The sequence below is a fragment of the Schistocerca americana genome, chromosome 3, assembly GCF_021461395.2.
Source record: "Schistocerca americana isolate TAMUIC-IGC-003095 chromosome 3, iqSchAmer2.1, whole genome shotgun sequence".
NCBI lineage: Eukaryota > Metazoa > Arthropoda > Insecta > Orthoptera > Acrididae > Schistocerca > Schistocerca americana.
The window spans coordinates 251,614,741-251,630,704 of record NC_060121.1 but is presented as its reverse complement, the minus strand read 5'-3'; the positions used below and the strand labels follow the sequence as shown (position 1 = coordinate 251,630,704).

Here is a 15,964-nt window from a genome sequence, read left to right as displayed (position 1 = left end):
ATACAAATCAGTTGGTTTTCCTCAGAAATTCATCAATGGAGTAGAAGGAGTTGGCCACCAATAAATCCTTTAGGCTTCTCTTAAACTGAATTTCATTGGTTGTTAAGCTTTTTATGGCTGCTGGCAAGTTATTGAAAATGTGTGTTCCTGAATAATGCACACCTTTTTGTACAAGACTAAGTGACTTTAAATCCTTGTGAAGATTATTCTTATTTCTAGTATTGATTCCATGAATTGAGCTGTTGGTTTGAAAAAGTGATATATTTTTAATGACAAATTTCATTAAGGAATAAATATATTGGGAAGCTGTAGTTAGTATCCCTAGTTCCCTAAACAGGCTTCTGCAGGATGTTCTTGAGTTCACACCACATATTATTCTTACTGCACGTTTTTGTGCCCGGAAAACTTTAGTGGTAGGACAGAGGGGATGGAAACTGTTCGGTGAAGGTTGTGGGGATAGTAGATTATTGTACATTGAGACCGGGATAATTTCGGGAGTGGAGAATGTATTTCAAGGCCTTAGTCCCTTCCCAGATCCTCTCCCCTGAGTCCATTTCTGCCCTCACCCCTGTAATAACCTGTACACTCACCTTCTACATGCTCCCCAAAATCCACAAACCCAAAAATCCTGGATGCCCCATAGTAGCCCATTATTGTGCCCCCACTGAAAGGATTTTGCCCCCTTATTGATGAACATCTCCACCCAATTGTCCAACATCTAGCATTCAACATAAAAGCATACCGATCCTTTCTTTCACTGACACACTAGCATCCCCATCCTTTAGTGATGCCACTTACCTATGCACCAACACCCTTCATGTTCATGGTCTTGCCACTATTGAGCACTACCTCTCCCAATGTCCTTCAGATTACAGACCCACTACCTCAGTCCTCATACACCTTACTAATGTAATCCTAACGCACTGCTACTTCTCCTTTCAAGGGGAGGTATAAAAATGGCACAGCCATTGGAACGTGCATGTCATCCTTCTATGCCAACCTGTTTATGGGCCATCTAGAGGAAACCTTTCTATCTTTCCAAAACCCCAAACCTCTTTTCTGGCTCAGGTTCATTGATGATGAAGGTATCGTCTTGACGCAGGGCCAAGACACCCTATCCTCATTCCTTCAGAATCTCAATACCTTCTCTTCCATCCGCTTCACATGGTCCTGGTCAACCCAGTGTGCCACCTTCCCAGATGTTGCCCTTCTCCTGTCTATGGCTCCATCTATCAGTGTCAAATGTTGCAATTCTGTAGATCCCATCTAGGAGAATCTGTGGGTATATGAAAACTATCATGGTAAATATTAACAATGAAGTGCAGCTTAGATCCATAAAAAAAACAACTACTATCATTAGAATGCATAAATATTATTTATGATCTTAAGAACTATACGAAAAGTTAGCAGGGATGCAGCTGCTGTAACACACATATTATCACGAATAACCTAGCTGTTAATTGGAGCAGAATGTACATACAGTGTCCTTTTTTCACACACTTGGAATATGTATATTATCTATTTTGATACATACTATTCTACTTCACTTGACTAAAAATGTCTGAGTTTAATATTTAATGGTCACTTCTAATGAATATCGTTATTCTGCTCCAGATAATGAGGTGGCAAGGTCGCTGATTGTGAAACTACCTCAACCAAATAAAATTGAATCAATTGCATGGAAAATGAAAAACTTGTATGAGTCATGCATGGAACTGGACAGCATAGAAGCTGATGGGGACAGACCTTTGCTTAGGATTATTAATGAACTTGGTAAGTTATATTTCATACTACTAATGATGTTTCAGTAATAGTCACATAAAATTCACATTCCAAAAGCTGATTAATTAATTAATTAATCAAGTCATTTATTCATGTTGTTATTACAAAAGTACTTCATATAACTATAGAAATAGTTATTCTACTCTGAGGCCAGATTCATAGTGCATTTCCCAGAAAAGTCTTTTCATTTACTCACGTTACTGTTGCTGTACCATTGGCACAGTTCCTTGTCTGCTAAAAAATAAAGCTCATGACTGTGTTTCTCTTTGTTACCAAAAATAAGTAATTGATATAGCCAAAGACATTATTTGGATGGTCAATATTTAAGTTTTTATTGTCTAAAACTGTCAAGCCTGTCTCTCACAATTTCAAGTTGAGAAGATGTAAATTGAGAACGTAAAGATGGCTTGTAGATTTGTCATAAGCAAAAATGATTATGTTGCTCTGTCTAACAGTCCAAGCACTCAAGAAGTATACAGTACTTTTCTGTCGCATTTTATTTGCTTCCACTGAAACTAGATAAATAAACTTATCATTAACATCACCTCCACAGACGTGAAGGAAGTTATCTCCCAATGTCTTCCTTCTCTGCAGACATTAGTATTGATAAAAAATAGCACCTTTGACAACTGCGGGTACTTCCCATTCTATGTGTAGTGTCCTGTTTCCAACAGACTTTTCAAACAGACTACCACTAATTGGCATTTACATTGGAAAATGAGTTTTATTAGGATCCTGCTGGCATTTTCAGTGTTCTGAAACTACATCAGAACTGCTCCTGAATTGTCATTAAAAAATCGCAAATGAAACTGTGTAAGAAAAATGAAACTTTGATTCTCATTTGCATGTGTTGATAAGATTCAGCATTAGAGCATGGCTTGTCATTCAGTGTGATTGTGGAGCAACACAAATACTTATCGCAGTTTTCAGTGTGTTATATACTTGTTGGAACTCTGTAATGTTCCTCAATGAATTATGCAGCAGAATAGCACCACCTTTCCATCAGAATAGCAAAGAGCAACCTTTTCACTAAACGAAGCTCCATTTTAAATATATTATTGCCTTTTAAAGTAAATTTTTAGTTCCATATTGTATGGTGATTGGAAATAGAATTTTAAACTTCCAAAACACCGTTTAAAATTCTTTCTCAACATTTGCTTATTTAGTTACATCTGTTTCACTGATTTTTGATTCTGAAGCTTTTCTCATTCACTATCATGGAGATCTTTTCCATTATGAATATCATTGAAGGATTAAAGATAAATCAACAATCACACTCCGTTGATAATGTTCAATTTGTAGTAAAAATGTATAGTTATGCAGATTTCTAGAAAAGAGTGGTACATAAAATCTTTATTTGTGTGAAGATAAAGGAGTCTATGAATCTAATTAACAATAATATTGCATGCAGTTACTTTTTGTACTTTTCTTGCAGGTAGATTTTGTTTCAGAGTTAACTGAAAAAGGTTTATCTGATTACCTTTTCAGTGAATAAAAAGACAGAAACAATGAAAGGTCTTACCTAAAAGAAATAAAGATAATATGATATGCAGCAATTTGTTACAATAAGATATACATGATAAGTAAATAGAGAATTTACTATGTCCAAGATCTATTGTATTGTGCTGTGTGACATTTTTAGTATATTATGGTTGTCACATTTCATGTGCATTAATGTAGTAGGTGCCGTATTTTACGGATGATAAGATGCACTTTTTTCTTCAAAAAATGGCCTCCAAGATTCAAGTGTATACTATACTTGAAATTTATATAAAAATGTCCAGTGTTTGATTTAAAATTCCCATGTCTTGAAAATGGTCACATATTCTATGTCATGGGAAACCTATCTCTATCTGGCAATATTGGATTAAATGGGCAGCAGCAGTTCGTTAGTGTCATGAATGTGAGTTGCAGAGATTCACAAGGTTGCTAACACTGTCTCCCTCTCACCCAGCCATCACAAACCAAGAACGCTGTCGAGCCTATGATGCGTCTTTGCAGTCTATGGTGCTAGTGAACTTGAACTGAAAGTGATTTGTATTATTGGTATCAGTACAATATTTTTGATAGCAGCTAGTTTCGTAATGGAAAAAATAAGATATTCATATAATGTGGGCTAAAAATTGAAAGAATAACATATGCATAGAAACATGGAAACAGAGCAGCTGAGTGGCATTTGAACCCTCCACCAACTGAAAAAAAAAAAACAACATTCGCAGTTGGTGGGCTCATAAAGAAGAACTGAAAACAGACTTAATGTGCAAATAGAGGACTGAATGCGAAATGTCCAGAACACGAATGTGACATATTGAAATGGATTTGAGGACACCATCAAAATGGCATTGGAATTAATACAAACATGATTCAAATATACACTCGTAACTAGTGCTACTGTGGAACTTAATAGACTCGAAGGCTGGAGTTGGTTGGTGCTATAAGTTTATGAAGTGTGATGGACTTAGCATGCGAACCAAAAGCAAAATGCTGCAAGAATAGGAAGAGAAAATATTATCTTCTCATCAATTTTTGTAACATCAAAAGAAAACCTGTGTCGAAATATGCTAAATAATGGATATGGACAAAACTCCTCTGTCATTTGATGTCCTGAGTAACAGAACTGTTGCCATGATAGGTGCTAAAAACTGTAACTATAAAAATAAATGGACATGAAAAAATGCACTACACTGTTGTCTTTTCATGTTGTGCTGACAGTAATAAACTTAAACCCATCAAATTTTCAAGTGCAAAACAATGTCAGTAATAAAACTAGGTGTTGTTTTTCATGTACATGAAAAGGGTTGGATGGATGAGGCTGGTATAAAATTATGTATTAACAGAGTGTGGGGGAGAAACAACAGTGCTTTATTGAAGAAGAATTCTCTTCTTGTGCTGTGTCAGTTTAGCAGTTATTTGAAAAATTCTGTGAAAGCGAGATAGCGAAATACAGAGCTTGCTATTATTGTGGGAGAACTTACTTTGCAATTGCAATCTCTTGATGTCCTACTTTGCAATTGCAATCTCTTGATGTCCCAATAAATAAACCATTTAAAGTGTATATGAGAGAGGAATGAAACAAATGGATGATGGATGAAACCCAACATGAATTTATACTGAAGGGAGCATTAACACGGCCTACAATCAAACAAGTGTGTTAATGGATAACACATTTGTGGTATAGAGTGAGAGAAGACATTATTGTTAAATCTTTCAAGAAGTGCAGCATAAGTAACACTCACAATGGCAGTGAAGACCATTTTATATATGAGGAGAACAGTGAAGAGAAAGAAAAAGAAGAAGAAGAAGAAGAAGAAGAAGAAGAAGAGGAAAAGACTGTTCAGATGATGATATTCATGGATTTGCAAGATCAGTTTGGTTTTACAAACTAAGAATTTTTTTTTGTCTGTCTTTGCAATCTAATAAAGAAATTAGTAAAAATGTTATTTTAAAGATTGCTTAAAAATTAAAGTCTGCCTTATAGGCTGTAAAATATGGTAGATGTTTTGTTTTTGTCTCTGCTCCCCTCCCCACCTCCAAACCTGTCGCATTGCTATCTCATACCCTATGTTCCTCATCCTCTGTCTATGCTTACTTGCCTCAAAGAAATGGTGACTTGACTGCCCCTCAGATTTGGTTATTGCATCAAAATCTGTTTCCTCCACAAAATTAACTGTAGTTGTACGCAGAAACTAGAAGTATGCATTTCAGTGTTTTTATTTTGGCAGGTGGCTGGCACGTACTGAGAGACTTTTCTGTGCAGTCGTTTGACTATAAGAAGACTTTGATCAAGCTTCATAAGAAGTACGGTGTTTCACCCTTCTTTAGAGTTTCTGTAGTTCCTGATAACAGGAATCCAGAAAGAAATGTTATTCAGGTACTAAACATTTTTAAATTGAGTTAATTAAGTTTAATATAGATCTTAGCTTTGAAGCTCAAGTAGCAGCCATGTTTCCAGACTGAATTGTAGGAATTCAGGTATACCTATTAGCCAAGCAACTTGTCATTTATAAAATCCCAAATATGTTTCAGAACCATTTCACTATCATCAGTGGGTATTTTTATTCAGTAGTGTAGAAAATGAGAATTGAGTAAAAGTACCCAGTGGTGTATTTATTTGTGATGGTTATGGGACAAAGGTGTTTATAAACAACCATTGTTTGCATAATGAGTGGACCTAAACTCATATAATTTGGTAAAGAAATTTTTTCATTGAATTGAATATTCTAAAGAGTAAGCTAATGTATTTGTTATTTTTAGATTTGGTACAGTTGTGTGAAATTGGTAGTTTCTTTTTGAAGCATGTAAACCCCTCCATGTATAAAAAGTACTAGATTTCCGACTAGCTCTTGTGACAACAATGACAGTATATCTATTTTTGTGTCAGCGCTTGTAGTTACATGACAAGAGGAGTACATTCAATTCAAGAATTTGAATTCTGATACTTACCTGGTTGGTGTGTCAAACTGCTTCTTCTTTCTCCAGCTGTTTTCAAAAGTTGGGCGGTGGGTCATTTAATTATTAAACTGTACATGTGTTGTTATCCATTTGTTTATTTCCAGAAACTATGTCATCTCCTTATCACTGCTGTATATCAAGCACAATTTATAAAAGCACAGTTTGTTGTGCAACTTTGCCAAGTTTCAAAGCATAACAAGCTACCACCTTCCACCACTGACATCTGTCCCTTTCTTCGTACCAAAAAACAGATGCTTTCTGATATGTGGGTAATGCCACATTTACTAGTCAATTCAACAATTTTGTTTTAATAACTTTGACTCTTGGAATTACGTAATTGTTTGGTTAGTTGAATTTAATTTCTGTAATAAAGCAGATAGCTGAAAACATAAGAAGAACTGGCTTTTTATGTCTTTAATTAAGCTAGTCAAATTTAGTCATTAATCGATCTTTGAATCGATGTGTAATAGATGTGGTTTACAAATGTAAATGCAGTTGTGCAAAAAGGACTTTAGTTTGCATGCACTAATATACATTTAAATAAAGTTTTAACCCATTCTGCTTTTCCTCTGAACATAAAAACAAATTGTAGAGAAATTATTTTACAGAGGTATAGCATTTTTCTATTGTGTCCTAAAATTCATTTAATTACGGTGTGTAGTATAACTGGCACTGACAAAGTCGTTAGTGTTTCTTTGTATACCTGATTTGACCTAAATTTGGAAATGTTGTCTAATGTGAAGAAAATGATGTGGTTTCTATCTTTGTTACTGGTAGAAGAAGAAGGGCTTGTTTCATAATAATCTCATGAGCACAATGATAATAGATTAGAAGATGAAAAAATTGAAAATGTGTTGGAATCATATTAGCCACACAAAACTAATAGCAGTAAAAATAAATTGTTGAATTTTACATTAAAAAGAAAAAAAGAAAGATATTTTCTGATCCCGTCCTGAACAGCAACAGATCACCTTTACATCATGACAGTCAGTTGGAGAGATAGTTTGGAAGTATTGCCAGCTGCACCTGAAGTTTACAGATATTAACTTGTTAAGAATACTTAATTCATTTGTGAAATTAGTGGTGACTCACACATTTGTAATTAACATTTTAGGCCTGCAGCAGAGTTAGTGGATGAAAATGTCAGCTGTGTGTCAAAGGGGACTCAACTTTCCACACAAAAAGTAATTCAGCTTTGCATTAAAAATAAGATGGATGTGTCAAAAGGTAGATGTGGCTTTGTAGTCTCCAGTGTCTTAGACATGGTAACTGTAATTCTAAGCATGATCAATTTTTCATTAGGAAAACTGTGATGATATCAAAGTTAAACTGCACCCTTATGCCTGGCTTTTAATTATGTAGACATCCACATAAATATTTTTTGAGACAGCTGTGAAATATATGTCTTATTCTACCACATATTAGGGTTTCTTTTCATTTAATTTGCATATTGTGCACAGGAAGAATGACAGTTTTAATACCTATGTGTCCATTGTATAGGGCTTAATTATACAGGATGGTTATAATTAAAGTCCCAGTTTCAAAATGGCGTAAAAAAAAAGAACCTCTGCTCAGAATGATGTCAAATTTGAATGGAATATTATTGAAGAAAGGGGAAATATTATGGCACTGTAAACCACATAAAAAGTAACAATGAAATTGGTATGTAATTATCACGAGACTGACACAAGGTGTGTTTAATATACTGTCCACCATTTTCTGCCACAAGTTGAAATCAAGAAGCAATATGTTCCATAAGAAATAAGAGCATCTCAGGGGGGCATGTTCAGAATGTGTTGTGCAATATGTGCCTTCAATTCAGCTACATTTATAATCAGAGCATTGAACACAGCACCTCTCAGATAATCCCATAGCTAGATTTCACACAGATTTGATCAGGTCATCTGGACAGCTGGGCTGTAGGGAAGTAACTGCTGATAATTGTAGCATTTTCAAAATGGCTCTGTAGCAGCTGCTTCACTGGTTGTGCAATGTGTGGAGGAGTGCCATCTTGCTTAAAAATGATCCTATCCACACATCCATGGTGTTGAAGGATTGGAATGACATTGGTGTGCAACAGACTCTCATAGCATTTGCCAGTGATGGTACAGGTAACAGGACTCACAGGACCCATCTCTTCGAAAAAATTATGGCCCCATAACAATTGATGCTGTCAACCCGCACCACACTGTTACCTCTGCAGAATGAAGTAGTACTGGTTCATGTGCGACTGGATTTTCTGCTGCCCATGTTCTCCAGTTGCGTGTATTGACATGTCTTTGGAAATGGAAATGGGCTTCATATGTCCACAGAATGCCACATTTCCATTAATTGTCCACTTCCATGCAAGAAAGAAATTCTTGAACAAATGTTTGTCTTACTCAGAAGGTCAGCATGAAGAAACTCATGAACATGGGTAATTTTATTTGGATAGCAGTGCAGGATGTTTTTAGAATTTTATACATCTTGCTCACAGGCATGGCCAAAGTTTGGGCAATTCGCCATGCACTGCATGTCTACATACCACTGCTCGACCACTCTTGCAGTGCTGTGGCCACCTCTTCTACTGATATTGGATCAGTTATTTTCCTCCCTTTGACACACAGCAGTACAAAAAATATGCCTTTTCAAATTTTGTAATCACTTTCTCCAGATCCTTGGCAGACATCAGTCCCATGTCTTTCTTCGTACCCTTGAATGTCTGTAACTTCTGCAAAGCTACTGGCACATATGCACCATTCTTGTAAAAGAGTCTTATCTGTAGCACATGATCCTGATTTGAGGCAGTCTTTATTTTGTATGTTCTGCCACTTATGGCACCATCCATATTCCCCCACAATAACATCCCCCCCCCTTCTTTGATACGTACCATTCCATTCAAATTTGACATCATTCTGAACAGTGGTTCATATTTTGTAGTGTTTTGTAACTGGAACTTTAATTATAATCACTGTATCTTTCTAGATTCTTCACATAACACTGGTTCTTGAAAATTTGTAAGCAGGCTTTCACAGGATAGTTGTTCTCTATCTCCAAGTGATTGTGAAGTCAGATTTTTCAGCATTTCTATGACACATTTTTGTGAGCTAGAGAGACCTGTGACCATTAGTTCTGCTCTTATTTTTGTGTGTTTACTATCCTCTGTTAGTCCTGTTTGATATGTACCCACATAGTAGCCAAGAAATGCTTAATCCAGTCACTAATTTCGTTTGATACCCCCATATAACCTTGTTTTTGTTAATAAAGATTGGTGTAGTACTGAGTCAAAGGTTTTTGGAAGTCAAAAAGTACTGCATCCCTCTGATTGCCTTGATCCATGGCTTTCAGGATGGCACAACCAGTGGTGTCAGAACCCATGCCAGTTGGCATGGAGGTGGCCACTCTGTTTGAGATACCTCATTATGTCTGATCTCAGAGTATGTTCTAAAAGTCTGCAACTAATGGATGTCAACAGTATAGGATGGCATTTTTGAACCACTTTAGGTGTCCTCCTTGTTAAAATGTTTGGCTGGTGCTTTCGTCAAACTGCTGGCCACGGTTTCTTGTTTGAGATGTCCTGTGTGCATTGTGCATTCCAGTTGCACTGGTGTTCATTGTGGAAACCAAATTTCGTTGTTAAGTTTGTAAGGCTTCCTTAGATTGAAATGATTGTTTATTGTTTGTGAATCTGCACTTGAATTTTCCAGTCCTGTCCAGGGCTATCAGTCTTATGATTCAAGACCTGAATTGAAAAGGAATTGTGTGTGATGATTTTCAGTTCAAAGTACATCAATGTATCCATTTATATATATTTACATACACATTATAGCAAATTTATCTTTGGCCATTACTGTGATACAGTTGTGAAATGTCATTGTGCAATGATTTGTTACATTTGTCAACTTCTGAAACATAGTAAATATGCTACCCATGATCTGCGTAACAGGTCTTTCCCTTTTTTCCTTTAATTAAAAGAAATATAAGAATTTTAGTAAAATAATTGTACATCAGAGCAGACTATATGTAGTGTGAGCCGTTTGGGGAAGAACTCACTCCATAGCATCTCTGCTGTGTGTTCCCCTCCCTCCCTCCTTTAGGTCACCAGCACATATTATCCAGTGTGTGTGGTGGGGCTGTTATGTACCCATCTGTCTGAGACCCTTAAAATACAAGGATCTCACTTCTGGTATCTGAGCTGTCACCACCTTGTGTATGCCTAGGAGTTGTTGCTGCTCTTTTTCAGGCATCAGAACTCCTGGAAACAACCACTGTGCCTGGAAGCCCATGGCATGGCTGGGTGGCCCCCACGATGTGATCCCTTGATTGGTGTGGGTGGTACCAGGGCAGACGTTTTGCACATGAAGCTTGCTAAGCTCCATACTTCTGGTTTCTCTTCTGTGACTGCCTCTTCAGACAGGAACAGTTCTCTCTCTGCTCCTACTTTTGCTTCCTTGGTCTTCCCCTCCCTTGCCACTTCCTGGATGGAGGTACAGGCCCACTGGCTTAGGGCGAAACTCTTTCCCCTTTATTTGCTTTGTTACAGGACAGACGGAGAGACTTTTGTCACTACCAAACTGCTCTTTTTTGTTGAACATTCGAAAGCTAAGTTTGGTGAAGTTGCCATACTTGCTAAGATGCAACCCGGTTTCCTACTGCTTAAAACCTCTTCTGCCAGTCAGTCAGCTTCCCTTTCTGCTTAAAAGCACATAGGAGACATCCTGGTGAGCTTTACTCCTCACCATTCCATAAATATGACACAGAGTCATATTTTCCACATGGACCTTCTCCTTCAATCTGATGAGGAAGTCAGGACTAATCTGGCACTCCACAAAATTCATCTCATACGGAGAGTCCAGAAAAGTCCTAAGAACAATTGCATTGATACTGGCCCTTTCATCTTGGCTTTTGAGGGAGTATCCTTCCAGAAAGAGTCAAAGTTGTGATTTACTGCTGTGAGATGAGGCTGTATATCCCACCTCCCATGCTCTGTTTCCAGTGTCTCCATTTTGGTCATGTGTCTTCGTGATGTGAGGCAAATCCTGTTTGCAGCAACTGATGATGTCCTCTCCATGTGGGGAGCCTTTGCACCCAAGTGCGTGAACTGTTCTGGTCCACGTTCTCCTCGCTTGCCGGCTTGCCTGATCTATAAAAAGGAAAGGAAGGTTCAGGTATTCAAAACTCTCAACCGTCTACCCTACTCTGAGTTCCGACAGAAATTTGACTGTTTCCACCTGGTATCTTTAACTTCTACCTTTGCTGTCCCCCTTCACTTTCCTTCCCCCTGGTAGTTCCTGTTCCTTCCCTCATGGAGCTGCTTCTTCTCCTTGGCTGGTGAAGAAATCCTCTTCTCTGGCAACTGCTGTTGATGGGATTCCTGTAGGAACCCTCCTCTCTGACATCTCCAGGACAAGAAGCCTCTTACTTCAAGTAGGACGCAGTCCCACACTCTCTGGGCCTCATGATCACTTTTTCTCTTTTGGATCTTGATATTGCTGCAGTTTGCTCTCTTCCTGACCACTTCTTCCTCGCCCTCCGGAGGAGGAGAAGAAGAAGATGTGTAAGGTTCAGGATGAGGCTACCCCCCATCCCCTCCACCCCTCCCTGATCCCTCCACCCCTGGAATTGTTGCCCCCCATCCACCTGTCAAGCAGGATCTGATCTTACATTCATGGATGTCACACCATCTTTACCAGTGACGGACAGTGACTCATCACAACAATGCATTATGGCCTGTGCAACATCTGTATGGTTTCTTGTACCACTCTCCTCCTGTCTTCACATTCCAGAATTGTAGTCTCTTCTTTCTCTCTACTCTGTAGCTTGTGTTGTATTGCAGGAATCTCATTTTGTGGATACTCATTCGCTGACGTTTCCAAGCCTTCCGCTGGAACTGCATCGGCCCTTTATGAGCCTCTGATGGTGTCTGTACGGTATTGTGCATGGATGTTTTCAGCTCCTAGGATCCTCTTATACTGCACTGTGAGTGGTAGCCATTCAGATCTATTTAGATACTGTGGTAACGATATACAATCATTATCTCTCCCCAGACCAGCCTTCTGTGCTTTGTTCTCTTCTTGTTTCTTCAATGGCCAACCAGTTTATCCAGTGTCTTGTGCAAGTTACTTGACTGTATGGGGAGTCAAAGACTGTATTAAATCCTAGAATCTTGGGACCTTTTGGCTTCAACCCAGGGTTGGTTTCACCAAGGCTGCTCTATTTCAGATAATTTAGTCCACCTGAGTCTGCTATCCGAACAGCTTACAGCAGGTGACAGTACCTTACTGCAGTCTTCTGTGATCTGTATAAAGCTTGTGATACCATACAGCACCACCACATCCTTGCCACCTTACATGAATGGAGCCTCCATGGCCTGAACTCAATTTTTATTTCCTGTTGCACTTTTCAGGTGCAGGTTGGTGCCTTTTGTAGCACCCCCCCCCCCCCCCCTCCCCTTTCTTTGCAGGAGAATGGGATTCTGCAGGATTTTGTCTTGACTGTTGCTGTCAATGGTTCAGGTGGCAGTAGCATGAATTATGGTGTCCCTCTCTCTGTATGCTGGTGATTTTTTGCATTTATTTTTGTTTGTCTGTGATGGACATTGCTGAACGCAGACTGCAGTGAGCAGTACACCAAGCACAGTCTTGGGCTTTCACTCATGGCTTCCATTTTTTGGCTGCCAAGACCTACATTATGCATTTCTGTTGTCACCGTACAGTCCATTCCCATCTCGATCTGTACCTTGATAGCCAGTCCCTCAATGTGGAGGAATCTCATCTTTTTTGGGACAGGTCTTTGACATCCAATTGACATGGCTTCCCCATCTTCTTCAGCTAAAGTCGACATGCTGCTCACATCTCAGTGCCGTTTGATGTCTCAGCAATACCAACCGGGATGCGTACCACACTACTCTGATACAATTCTACACAGCATTGGTCCAGTCCCATCTAGACTACAGGAGATTTACGTAATGCTTGGCATCGCCTTTTACATTACTTAGGCTGGACCCACAGCCTTGTGAGGTACAACTGCCAACTGGTGCCTTTCGGACTAGCCCTTGCAAGTTTTGCACCAACAACGGTTAATTGCTTATGTGTTACATGTGTGCTACTCACCTGAGCACCTAACTACCTTCTCCTCTTTTCAGATATAGAAATCCAACTCCAGCTTTCCTCACTACCACAATGAGTCACAGTGGGATCCCAAGGAATGAACTTGCTGGTAGGCTGGCCAAATTGTGCACTGGAATGCCACCTCCTGAGATCAGTATTCCAGAATTGGACTGTTGTGGACTGGCAAGACAGCCAATCCACAGTGACGGGTAACCGAAAGGCACGCGCTTAAACTCACGCAGGCTGGCGTGAGGTCTGAAACAGGATACGTTATGAATGCTATAAAGAAAAGTACGCAGCTGCTGGAATACTTAACTTTAATCCACAATTGGTGAACATTGGTCTTGTTACTGTACATGCTTCATTAGATACATAGCAAAGGATAAATGGCGCCTTGCTAGGTCGTAGCAATTGACTTAGCTGAAGGCTATGCAAACTATCGTCTCGGCAAATGAGAGCGTAATTCTCAGTGAACCTTTCCTAGCAACGTCGGCTGTACAACTGGGGCGAGTGCTAGTATGTCTCTCTAGACCTGCCGTGTGGTGGCGCTCGGTCTGCAATTACTGACAGTGGCAACACACGGGTCTGACGTATGCTACCAGACCACGGCCGATTTAAAGGCTACCACCTAGCAAGTGTGGTGTCTGGCGGTGACACCACATGGACCTTCAATTGGTATTATGCCGTGCTCTTTCAAAGCAACCATTACTGCATTTGCATTGTGCGATTTAGGGAAATCACAGAAAACCTGAATCTGGATGGGCTCTCCTCGTGAATGTGAGTCCAATGTACTAACTACTGTGCTACCTCATTCAGTCTAGTCACACAACACACTGCAAAATCCGATAAGATGTGGCATTGCAACACAACTGGCATCTCTCATTTTTTGCTCATGATGGGTACAGTTTCCCGAGCTGAGATTAGCTGTAAAATATGAACCTAAATGAATGATGAGGCTGAGAGTGAAACCTTTTTTACAGCAGCTAAGTCTCAGTGAGACACTTTTATCTGTGGAAAATTATACTCCAAAGTTTCTCAATATTTTGTAGCCAAAAATGAATAAAAATTATAGTCAAAGAACAGCATAAATTCTTTCGAGTGGGGATTCTATCATGAGTTACGTGCACCATGACCATAACACCAGTATTAATTAAAAAAAAGGAGGCTTAGCATTGATTGTTGAAGCACAAATCTTTATTTCTGTTGCAAATTGATTTTAATCAGTACATGACTATCATCAGTGCTGCAGGTAAAACAAGAACAAAATAATGAGACTGCACTATGACATAAACGTGTCCAACTATACAAGTAAGAACATACAAAAGGGACTGGTTTCATCAATATACCTAGTAGTAAAGCCCTGTGAACTCATAAAAACAAGCAGTAAAATTGCAATATCATCACATATCTAGGAAGAGTTTTGACAGACCAAAGGAACAAATGCAACTGGGCTGGCTGCTTACAGGAACCCGCGTAGCTATGTCCATTGCCAACACCAGGCACAACAGCACCCTCTATAATGATCATTATTACAAAAATCTAACAACTGAGACTCCAGGTAGGAGTATCAGCAGTGTAGGAAAAGACAGATTGCTACTTACTGTAAAGGAGACACACTAAGTTGCAGACAGGCACAATTAAAAGACACTTGCATACAGCTTTCATCAGTAAAAGAGAGCCACACACCATTCATACACACAAGCAAGCACACCTCATGACCACCAATTCCAGCATCTCAGGCCTGAGTGCAACTGCCTTGTGGGATGCAAGCAGCAATCTGGAGGGTGCAGGGAAAGGGAATGGATGGTAATGTACGGGTGGGGAGAGAGACAAATGGTGTCTGGTGGAGTGTGCAGGGACTAGGATGCTAAAAGGCCCAGTGTTAGGAGGTTGTCAGGCAGGGAGGTGGGGAAACAAGAGCAGAAAAAAGGAGGGCGTGGGGGAAGATGGACAGATGTATTGGCAGAGGGCAGCAAATAAAGAGGGTGGGAGATGAGAATGGGGAGGAGGTGATAGGACAGAAGGGGTGGAAACTGTTGGGTGAAGGGTGTGGGGCAGTATGTTACCATTGGTTGAGGCCAGGATAATTACGGGAGCGGGGAATTGGTTGTAAGGATAACACCCTTCTGCACAGTTCATAAAAGCTAGTGGTGGAGGGAAGGAACCAGATGAATGAGGTAGTGAAGCAGCCATTTAAATCAACTGTGTTATGTTCAGCTGCTCTTGGCCACAGTTTGGCCGTGGCCGTTCATCCTGTTGGTAGACCATCAATATAAAAAACTGTGCAATAATTGCAGCGGAACTGGTAAATGACATGGCTCCTTCCACAGGTGGCCCGGCCCGTGATAGTGTAGAATAAACCTGTGACATTACTGGACTAAGAAGTGCTGGGTGGGTGGATTGGGCAGGTTTTGCACCTGGGTCTTTCACAAGGATATGATCCTTGTGGCAAGAGGTGGATTGGGAGTAGCATAGGGATGGACTAGGATGTTGTGGAGTTCAGGTGGGTGACAGAACATCACTTTAGGAGGTGGGAAGTAGCTACAGTAGGATGTCCCTCATTTCAGGGCATGAAGATAGGTAATCAAAGTCCTGGCAAGGGATGTAGTTCAGTTGTTACCATCTGGTGTGGTACTGTGTGA

At 39.6% G+C, this 15,964-nt stretch overlaps 1 protein-coding gene across 1 annotated transcript in view; it reads left to right on the top strand.

The window, feature by feature from the left end:
* Positions 1-15,964, top strand: part of LOC124606266 (endothelin-converting enzyme homolog) — a 630,503-nt gene that overhangs the window by 464,493 nt on the left and 150,046 nt on the right. Inside the window, exons 3-4 of the mRNA XM_047138244.1 lie at positions 1,615-1,773; positions 5,505-5,653. Coding sequence (XP_046994200.1) covers positions 1,615-1,773; positions 5,505-5,653 — 308 coding nt within the window. The remainder of the gene's footprint in view (positions 1-1,614; positions 1,774-5,504; positions 5,654-15,964) is intronic.